The sequence below is a fragment of the Brienomyrus brachyistius genome, unplaced genomic scaffold, assembly GCF_023856365.1.
Source record: "Brienomyrus brachyistius isolate T26 unplaced genomic scaffold, BBRACH_0.4 scaffold27, whole genome shotgun sequence".
NCBI lineage: Eukaryota > Metazoa > Chordata > Actinopteri > Osteoglossiformes > Mormyridae > Brienomyrus > Brienomyrus brachyistius.
The window spans coordinates 3579165-3590098 of NW_026042306.1; the positions used below are offsets into that span (position 1 = coordinate 3579165).

The following is a 10934-nucleotide window of genomic DNA, read 5'->3' on the forward strand; positions in this document are numbered from 1 at the left end:
GGATGGATGGATGGATGGATGGATACCCCATCATACCTTTAGCTATACTGGTCTAAGTGACCAATAACTGGTCCATGTTTTGCTCCCTCTGAGCTCCCTGCCATACAGTTTGAATTTTTATGGGAGCTGGGAGGGAGCAAAAACATAGACTGTCTGTGGGTCTCCATGGATCGGATTGGGAAACACTGCTATACACTACTGGTGAAAAGGCCTTCAGCAAGTGCAGACTTGGCCTGCAGCTGTTCATTGGTTGTCTCACCTCACAATCTCTTTAGCACTCCCGATAGAGAAGGCTGGCTGTGCCACGAAAAGGTGCATGAACAGCGAGTTCAGTGTCTGACAGAACACAAAGCGTAAAACATTCTGGTAAATGTCAAATGAGTTGATCTGTGCAAAATATCTAGCGAGAATTTTTTTTTTCTGCCTCTGCCAATGCTTTGTGTATCACTTAAGCGAAATACTAGTGCCTACTTACTGTGCATTTGTCAGTCCTGAAATGCTCATGAAACCATGGCTCCCAACAGCCCTGGTCCACTAGGTCTACGCTAGGGTGGTCGAGGAAGGCCGCATGGGCAAGAACTTCATTTCTGGTGTTGCTCAAAGTGATTGCAAAATTAGCCTTCTCCCTAAAAGTCAAGAATAAAGACATGCCAATTAGAGGTTATTGTTAGAATATTGGTTGCCACTTTACAATAAGGCTACCCATATAAAGAGTTTATGAATGGTTTATAATCTGGTAATTAATTAAATTGTACATTTTGTAAATTATTAATAGACTATTTTAAACAAGTTATAGCACAGTTTTCTTTTTATTAATGAGTTACTACCATTTATAAGTGGGAAAGGGGACTTATTGCAAAGTAGTACCGAATATTGTTAGTAACATGAGTGTGTCAAATAGGAAAAGATTTAAAAAGCACAAACATGGTTATACACATCATATACACAATTTCTAGTATTGACTTTTAGTGCTCGAATTGTGTTGGATTAGGTCATATACTGAACAAAAATATAAACGCAACACTCTTGTTTCTGCTCCCATTTTTCATGAGATGGACTTAAAGACCTACAATTCATTCCAGATACACAATATTACCATTTCTCTCAAACATTTCTCACAAATCAGTCTAAATGTGTGATAGTGAGCACTTCTGCTTTGCTGAGATAATCCATCCCACCTCACAGGTGTGCCACATCAAGATGCTGATCTGACATCATGGGTAGTGCACAGGTGTACCTTATACTGCCCACAATAAAAGGCCACCCTGGAATGTGCAGTTTTTTGCTTTATTGGGGGTCTGGGGACTCAGAACCGGTCAGTATCTGGTGTGACCACCATTTGCCTCATGCAATGCAACACATCTTCTTCGCATAGAGTTTATCAGATTGTCAATTGTGGCCTGTGGAATGTTGGTCCACTCCTCTTCAATGGCTGTGCGAAGTTGTTGGATATTAGTGGGAACTGGTACACGCTGTCGTATACGCCGGTCAAGCACATCCCAAACATGCTCAACGGGTGACATGTCCGGTGAGTATGCTGGCCATGCAAGAACTGGGACATTTTCAGCTTCCAAGAACTGTGTACAGATCCTTGCAACATGGGGCCGTGCATTATCTGTCTGAGTGGCTGGTCTCAGACGATCTTGGAGGTGAACCTGCTGGATGTGGAGGTCCTGGGCTGGTGTGGTTACACGTGGTCTGCGGTTGTGAGGCCGGTTGGATGTACTGCCATATTCTCTGAAACGCCTTTGGAGACGGCTTATGGTTGAGAAATGAACATTCAAAGCACGAGCAACAGATCTGGTTGACATTCCTGCTGTCAGCATGCCAATTGCACGCTCCCTCAATGCTTGTGGCATCTGTGGCATTTTGCTGTGAGACAAAACTGCACATTCCAGGGTGGCCTTTTATTGTGGGCAGTATAAGGTACACCTGTGCACTACCCATGATGTCAGATCAGCATCTTGATGTGGCACACCTGTGAGGTGGGATGGATTATCTCAGCAAAGCAGAAGTGCTCACTATCACACATTTAGACTGATTTGTGAGAAATGTTTGAGAGAAATGGTAATATTGTGTATCTGGAATGAATTGTAGATCTTTAAGTCCATCTCATGAAAAATGGGAGCAAAAACAAAAGTGTTGCGTTTATATTTTTGTTCAGTGTACATTTACATTGCAGTACATTTATTTGTTTAGGAGATGTTTTTGTCCTATGTGACATACAATTCAAACAACTGGGTTAGCTAGTCCTTGGAGCAATTGGAGTTAATGGCCCTGCTGAAGGTGCCTAACGGTGACATCATTCTGCCAACCATGGGATTTGAACTAGCAACCTTCCAATGATGTTCCTAACCTGCCGAGTCATATGCTGCATCATACATGTCAAGTCAGCCCATAAAACATAAACTTAAACGATAAAGTTAAACGATGTACTTACAGCAGATTGAGCACATTAACTCGTCCAAACACAGCTACTGTAGATGGAGAGATCAGGCCACTGATCTCCAAGGCGTCTGCAGACTCTGTTCTCCTCACTGTTACAGTCTCAACTTTTCCACTTAAAGAAGTGACTGTTTTCATTTTTTAAATCTATATAAATAAATGAGACTACAAATGAGGATAAACTTGTAGTTATAAATATTAAACCAAAAGACACTGTGTGTCTTTGTCTGCCGATCATGATTTAAAAAAAGTCATATGTACATCAATTTTATGACATTTCAAAATTCCATTTTGTTTTAATAACAAAGAACTATCCACTCTTACATGAACAGCTCATTATCAAACCAATACATGGAAGTGCTATTTAATAAATAAAACTATGCTAATAAGCTAGGATACACGGATAGTGATTTATATGTAGTCCTATTAATTTTGCTTCATTATGAATATTCTACTTTACCTTAAAACTTCGTCGTTGTAGTCAGTTTTCTTTTCAGTATAACGTTTCCATTGGCGGAAACCATAGTAACAGGACGCAGTGACGTCACACGCACGAAGGTCAGAGTTCACGTACGACGTGTGGGTGTCGTTCAATTTAAATATTTTGGATCGCTCGACTTTTCGTGTTATACATTGAGAATTGCTTAATTTATTATATTATATTTACAGTATAGTAGCTGACAGTCATGGCGTCAACGGCGGCGGGGAAACAGCGAATACCAAAAGTGGCAAAGGTATTTGATATGTTAAAAAATGAACTTGCTAGCTAGCTGGCTAGCGATCTAGCTAACAGCGTGTTAATAAAGCCCGTAAATTCGAGATGTTTTGATGTAGCTAATGCTAGTCATGTATGTGAAAATGAAATGAAGAAATGTGGAGTGTCTTTCTGAAAATTTCTAAAATAATTGTTGATCACTGCAATAAAATAGTCATCGTTAAACTTGATGTCTAAGCATGTTACTATTTGCCCGCGAACTTTCTAAGAATGTGATGTCCCGACTGCTTTTCGCAGGTGAAAAATAAAGCTCCGGCGGAGGTTCAGATCACTGCCGAACAGCTCCTCCGAGAAGCGAAAGAAAGAGAGCTCGAGCTTTTGCCACCGCCGCCCAAGCAAAAGATCACAGATGAAGAAGAATTAAACGATTACAAGTTAAAGAAACGGAAGGTAACAGTATTTAAGCATTCGGTCGTCATATAATTTGTAAGGAAGCAACGTCTAGAATATTTTAAGTAATCATAATTATGACTGTATTCTAGCTCTCTTTTTACGTGTCTGATACGTATAGCTGATTTATTGCCAGGTTGTTGTGGTAATATACTGCTGATGTGGTAACTTTTTATTCCCGAAGATAGTCACATTTGTTGTGTCTTGACAGGGATTTGAAGACAACATCAGAAAAAACCGAACTGTCATTAGTAACTGGATAAAATACGCGCAATGGGAGGAGAGCCTGAAAGAAATCCAAAGGTACAGTGTTCTTTGATTGCTAGCTCTGAAGACTTGGTTTACTCGTAACTCTACTTGCTGTTTATAACTTGCATATACTTTTGAACCAGAGCACGCTCCATCTACGAGAGAGCCCTGGATGTGGACCACCGGAATATCACACTATGGCTGAAATATGCCGAAATGGAAATGAAAAATCGGCAGGTGAATCACGCTCGCAACATCTGGGACCGAGCTATCACCATCCTGCCCCGTGTCAGCCAGTTCTGGTATGTCTCTGTCACAAATCCCCACTGCCTGTTTTATGCATGCATTTTAATTATTTATAAATTTTTGCGTCCTCTCTGCTAATATGTTGATGTTTGCATAAAATAAAATGAGCATGACTGCATTTTGTTTCCAAGTCTCCAAGTTTTACATTGTGTTTACACTCTCCCATTACAATGTAGAGCTGCTTATTACATTGTTTCCATTTACCTTATGATGTTTTGCCCTGGGTAGGTACAAGTACACATACATGGAAGAGATGTTGGGGAACGTCGCAGGCTGCAGGCAGGTGTTTGAGCGCTGGATGGAGTGGGAGCCGGAAGAGCAAGCTTGGCACTCCTATATTAACTTTGAGCTGCGATATAAGGAAGTGGAGAAGGCCCGCTCCATCTATGAGCAATATATCCTTTAGGGCGGTGTGCCGCGTGCTGCCTCAGCAGTGCAAGAGGCAATGTACGGGTGTGTTCTGAAATAGCTTTTCTTCATATGAGCATAACTTCTGTTTGAACTATAGGAAGCATGCAATGCTGCCTTCATCGATTATGATTCTTAACTCCGGGGCACTTGTCATCGTCCACCCTGAAGTAAAGAACTGGGTCAAGTATGCCCGCTTTGAGGAGAAGCACGGATACATCGCGCACAGCCGGAAGGTGTTCGAGAGGGCCGTGGAGTTTTTTGGGGAGGAACAGATCGATGAAAATCTTTATGTAGCCTTCGCTAAATTTGAAGAGAAGCAGAAAGAGGTATCCGCTGGATTACAGTTTTTCTGTTTTCAGTAGTGTCTTTTTTTTTTTTTATCATGTTCATGGAATGTGTCACAGTGTGTGCCATTGAGCATAAATCTAGATGCTTAATATGTTTTCTTTCACTGTAAATTTATTACTTGGCATTAACTTGTTTTCCCCATTTTCAAATCTGAATTTTCATTGTCTTGTTAAATCAGTGGTTCTCAAACTCGGTCCTCAGGCCCCACTGCCCTGCTAGTTTTCCAGCTATATATTATAGAGTTATATTATCAGGCTTACAATTTTAAGGAAATAATTAAGCATGTCTCCTTGCAGATTTTTAGCCTCTGACTAAGTTATGATTTTGTTTTTTTGTCTAATCATTACGTATAATGTTGTCTGATCACCCCTCTTTACTTGTGCTAGTTTGAGAGGGTCCGGGTCATCTACAAGTACGCTTTGGACCGGGTCCCCAAGAACCAAGCCCAGGAGCTCTTCAAGAGCTACACTATTTTTGAGAAGAAGTTTGGTGACCGGAGGGGAATTGAGGACGTGATTGTCAGCAAGAGGCGCTTCCAGTATGAGGAGGAGGTTAAGGTGAGCACTGAAATGGGCACATTGTGCAGGGTGCTCATTTCTGGCATTAAACTGGGGTTTGCCTTCCGCCCTGACACCTTTCAAACCTCTGACTTTCTGCAGGCAAATCCCCACAATTACGATGCCTGGTTTGATTACCTGCGTCTGGTGGAGAGTGACGCAGACCCAGACACGGTCAGGGAAGTCTATGAGAGAGCTATAGCAAACATACCTCCAATACAGGAGAAGAGACACTGGCGAAGGTATATCTACCTGTGGGTAAACTATGCCTTGTATGAAGAACTGGAGGTTAAGGTAGGTTTTGTTCACCTCTGATATGTACTTCATGGTCAGAGTTTGTGTGTATTTTTTTTGTTTTCTTAAAATTTAATTTCACTGTCTTGCAACCATTTGCTGTCATTTCAGATGTTTATACTTGTTTAAAACTATATTTTTTTCATAAACTCTTTTGTACCCAATGGTAGGATCCTGAGAGGACAAGGCAGGTTTACCAAGCATGTCTTGAACTAATCCCACATAAAAAGGTAAACTGCTGTTGTGTGAATAAGTTCTGTGAATAGTTATTGGTGGACCCTGGGGGTGATGGTATAAGTTGTGGCTGCCCCTGCTCCTGAATGAATTAATATAAACAAGCATAAAGGCATTCCATGCCTTTAACGGGAGGCACGTTAAGTAGTTTGGGCAAAGGGGACAGGTGTTCAGGTAGCCCACCCTGCCCACACATGGAATTTTTTTTTTAACAGGGTAAATTGTGCTACATTATATCGCTATTTTTCCTTCTTTTTAAATGTGTTTGCAACATTCAATTCCGTTGCAGCAAAGCGGTTGTGGCTACTTGGCCATTAACACATTTTCCCTCGTCTTCAGTTCACCTTTGCCAAAATATGGCTACTGTACGGGCAGTTTGAAATACGACAGAAAAACCTGCCATTTGCTCGGCGAGGCCTGGTAAGTCATAGCGGGCAATGAAATGACTCACGGCGAATTTGGCAGCCACCCATTTTCATCCTGCTTAGCTGTGGCATCTCAAGGTGCAGTGTTCTGATGCTCTTTTGCTCCTCCCCAGGGCACCAGTATAGGAAAATGCCCAAAGAACAAGCTGTTTAAGGGCTACATTGAACTGGAGCTTCAGCTGCGAGAGTTCGACCGTTGTCGCAAGCTCTATGAGAAATACCTGGAGTTCTCCCCAGAGAACTGCACCACGTGGATAAAGTTTGCCGAGTTGGAGACCATCCTGGGGGACACGGAGAGGGCCCGTGCCATCTTTGAGTTGGCCATCGGGCAGCCACGACTGGACATGCCTGAGGTCAGCCTCCTTGCTGTGTCACACCTATGGGTTTGCTGTGATTTCAAATGATATATTTCCTTCTCAGTCGTTGAATTTTGGCATTTCAGGTGCTTTGGAAGTCATACATCGACTTTGAAATCGAGCAGGAGGAGTTTCAAAATACAAGAGAGCTTTACAAGAGACTGTTACAGCGCACTCAGCATGTCAAGGTGAGGGGTTTCTCTCTGCAGAAACCACCCTGTTTTCTCTCAAGTTATGAAAAAACTAGGGGAAAAAAGGCCTGACCTGGTGTGCATTTCTCAAAAGCATAGCTGCTAACTACATAGTTTTAACCATGCAACTGAATGAGTCCAACTACAGAAGCTGCTAATGGAAGCATTTGGGAAACACACCCCTGGCTGGGTCTGATTTTCTTAATTTAATACAGTGGTGCCTGCGGTTCACGAACTCTGTGGTCTATGAACAATTTGGTTCGCGACCAAAAATTTTGTGGAAAAAAAATGCATTGGTTCGCATACAAAATTCGGTTGACCAACTGATTCCACTACCAGATTCCTTTTTTTATACTAGTGTGGCACTGGCGGGGCGCATGTCACAGCATGCTCCGCGTGCAATTGTAAATAGAAGGACCACAACAGACGGGAAACACAAGGTTGTCAGATGTTGAACTGCAAAATGCACACACGGTGGATCATTTACACGCGCTACATACACGTGAGAATCGGGCCAGGTACACACAAGACAGGGGCAAACACGCGCGACAAAAGCGAAATGCAACCATTAACACTAACAACAATAATACAAGGGTTAATATAACAACGTCTTCTCCACACTGTAAAGAACCTTCAAACAGGCACATCACATCATATCATGTCATATCACATGTCATATCACAATCCACAATATTATGAAATTTTGGATTGCACGTAGTAGTGTAATGTAATTAACCATTTAACCAACTGAAACGGTAGCATCCACGAGCAAATATGTGACCCATCACCACAAAATGAGTCTTAAGTCGCACTGGTAGAAATACATCCATAAGACTTATTTCCTGGTGATGGGTCACATATATGGAATGTCTGGTTATGCATAACGTCTTACATGCATTCTGAAGTAACCAAACCGAATCAGACACTTTTTACTGACTCAGAAATTCAAAATCTTAAATTTATTATTGATTTCTTTTATTTATCCATCATTTGTTTGTATTTGTTGGAAATGTAGTTCGAAAGTGTGCAGTTATTGTCCAAAGTGATAAATGTTCTTTCATACACAACTTTCGAAATTTTAGTTGTTAGAAAAATAATAAAGTTGTTCTTCTGCTGTAATGAGTAATTTTCATTTATATGTATATTGAGGGGGGGTTAATAGTAAAATGTCATTATTAATGCTACAACTATTGTTACTTTAAATTGATGGTTAAGTGGTTAAAACGAATGATTGTTGCCAACTATTGTACAGTAGTTTGCAAATTACTGTACATTGGTCCACATCGGATTACAAACCATTTCTACACAAAGTAGAACCCTTTTTGGAATAAATTCTCCCTCAACAGTGGAACCAGTTCTCCCTGTAGGGGAATACTGGTCACGAACCGGTACCAGTTAGCATACCAGGGGATGGAAACCCTCATTCTTACTGATTTGTTATTTGCCACCTTGAGTCTGGTCAAATGCTGATCTGATTTTAATTATGTGATTCTAATGTTTTTATTACTTTCATTATTATTCCTGTGATTTTTTTAAGCCCTTTCTTCAGCTAGAAACTCCATTCCACCAGATGTTCTACCTATTAACCCTCCAACTCACTTTCATCCCTCTGTTTTCTATCCATTTACTGTAATTCATCATTTAGCACCTATCTCCTATAGCTGTTCACCTAGAAACTCCATTCTACCTCAAATGTTAATGTCAAACCTTTCTTGCATAAGCCCAATGTTAGCATCCATGTAATTGCACAGGTCACAATATCCAGTGACTCACTGACGCGCCGGGTGCAATCACATTTGTATTTTCTTGCAGAAATGCATCTCTAGTTAATTATGAAAGGTTAATTTCAGTCTGTTTACACTGTCATATAGATGTATTGTAATGAACTCCAATAACCTGACAGGTCTGGATCAGCTATGCCCAGTTTGAGCTGTCCATCGAGACCCCAGATCGGCTGGAGAGATGCAGGCAGATCTACGAGGAGGCCAACCGGGGCCTGCGCAGCTGCGAGGAGAAGGAGGAGCGCCTCATGCTGCTGGAATCCTGGCGGGACTTTGAGGCCGAGTTCGGCAGCGTTGGAACACGAGAGCGAGTCGCCAAGCTTCTGCCGGAGAAGGTGAAGAAGAGGAGGAAGCTGACTGCAGAGGATGGGGTGAGGATCCATGACGTTTGCACTTCGTTTACCAGTGCTTGTATCCAGTTGAAGGTTTACATATAGGGATGGACTGAAGGTACTGGAGGAATATGTAGTTTCCACAAAACACAATCGTAGGTAGTCACCAGTAAACATCAGTTGATTAAATAGTGAACTTAATCCTACAACCACCGTGTTGCTGGTATGTATTTTTTAATAAGCATTTGATTTGAGCGACTTATTTCTCGTCTTTGGTGCCAGTATGTTCCTTAAAGCACCCTTTGATTTCTCTTCTCTCAAAGACGGATGCAGGCTGGGAAGAATATTACGACTACATCTTCCCCGAGGATTCGGCCAACCAGCCGAACCTCAAGCTCCTGGCCATGGCCAAGATGTGGAAAAAGCAGCAGCAGCAGCAGGAGGAGGAGGAGGAGGAGGAGAAAGAGGAGGTGGTGGAGGAGGAGCAGCAGCAGCCAGAGAGGAAGACTGGTCAGGAGACTACAGCGACAAAAAGGGACACCCTTGTCCCCCTGGCTGAGCAGGATGCCAGAGAGCCTGCGGTTGATGACAGGGATGACGATGATAGCAGCAGCAGCAGCAGCAGCAGCAGCAGCAGCAGCAGTAGTAGTAGCGAAAGTGACAGTGAAGAGAGTGACAGAGCAGAGAAAAGAAAGGATGACACACAGAAGAGTGACACGGCGGCTAAATAGTCTGTGTGTGACTCTTCATTGGTTACAGCCTCTGTGACCGATTCTGCTTTTGTTTTTGGTCTGATTGCCCCTCCATCCCATGAATTCCAAGGATGTCTTCTGGTTACCCAACAACAGCCATGTAAAGCCATCACTAGAATTATCTTAGACCCATTTAATTCGATTATATATATATATATATATATATATATATATTATTTTTTAAATGGTCATGCACATGGTTTAACTCCTGCAGTGTAAATGCTATTAAAAGGTGCCATAAGAACAGTTAATATTATGGGACATCTGTGTGTGGTGGCAATCTTGATTGACCGAGCTTTTTTTGTATTTTGGAATCATTCAATAAAATTACATCATTTTTCTTTGTGGTTTCTCTGCTAGCGGCTAATGTAGTCTTCCCTTGTGTTTAGAATTTGGTGATTAATGATGACACATCACACAACAAGAAGATACATCCTGTGCATTGAACCCATATCTGACATAGCCCCCCCCCCCCCAAATTCATCACCCGGGCAGCAGTGCTTGAGGACGGTACCTTGCTGGTCATGGATTTGAACCAGCAATCTTTCAATTACAAGTGTGCTTCCTTAACCATTAGGCCATCACTTGCCTAATTGTGTGAATTTGTTGTTTTTTTAATTTTATTTTATTTTGTGTGCGCTGATGTATATTTTATATTTCAGAAATGTTTAAGGTTTATGTTGTTTCTGAGACAAGGGCAAGCAGTAGTCCCATCTGGTGTTGAAAAGTAGAAATACTCAAACCTAATACCTGCCATAGTTCAGTGGCTGAATTGTAACCTTTGTCCCTCAAATTAATCCTAATGAATAAACCTAAAAGAAAATTGCTGCCTTAAGTCAAGACCCCATAACTTATTAGTTGCACATGGTGTATTTCTGTGAAGGTGAATGGAAGCACCATTGGGTAGCTGATTACAAAAATAAGTATAATTAGAGTGAAGTACATTTTAAAACACTCCTTTAAGAATTCCTCTTTTTAAAAATTACATTTTAATTAGACCTAAACGTGAATTAATCAGTAATAAATATGATCGCTCTATAATAAAATAAATCCGTTTTGTGTCCCTAAAGCCAGTAACTGCATCAATG

General features: G+C 41.5%; 2 protein-coding genes across 6 annotated transcripts in view; one reads left to right on the plus strand and one right to left on the minus strand.

Annotated features, from left to right (window-relative positions):
* cfap61 (cilia and flagella associated protein 61) overlaps positions 1-2994 on the minus strand; it is a 31244-nt gene extending 28250 nt beyond the window's left edge. For 2 of the 5 annotated variants that reach the window (XM_048996993.1, XM_048996992.1), the window contains exons 1-4: positions 2906-2994; positions 2441-2592; positions 476-626; positions 260-363 (exon numbers count right to left, since the gene is read on the minus strand). In XM_048996993.1, the coding sequence (XP_048852950.1) occupies positions 260-363; positions 476-626; positions 2441-2583 (398 nt within the window). In that variant the 5' untranslated portion in view covers positions 2584-2592; positions 2906-2994. Of the gene's footprint in view, positions 1-259; positions 364-475; positions 627-2440; positions 2593-2905 lie in introns of those variants that run through there. The other 3 variants (XM_048996995.1, XM_048996994.1, XM_048996996.1) reach the window with 3 other exon arrangements.
* Positions 2995-3009: 15 nt separating this feature from the next.
* On the plus strand, positions 3010-10189 carry crnkl1 (crooked neck pre-mRNA splicing factor 1). Its single transcript, XM_048997000.1, has 14 exons — positions 3010-3179; positions 3458-3610; positions 3822-3913; positions 4003-4161; positions 4394-4560; positions 4724-4902; positions 5311-5481; positions 5584-5775; positions 5946-6005; positions 6349-6429; positions 6548-6787; positions 6877-6978; positions 8885-9133; positions 9418-10189. Exons 1-14 carry the CDS (start codon positions 3132-3134, stop codon positions 9823-9825), a joined length of 2301 nt encoding a protein of 766 aa, XP_048852957.1. The 5' UTR covers positions 3010-3131; the 3' UTR covers positions 9826-10189.
* The last annotated feature ends 745 nt before the right edge of the window (positions 10190-10934 follow it).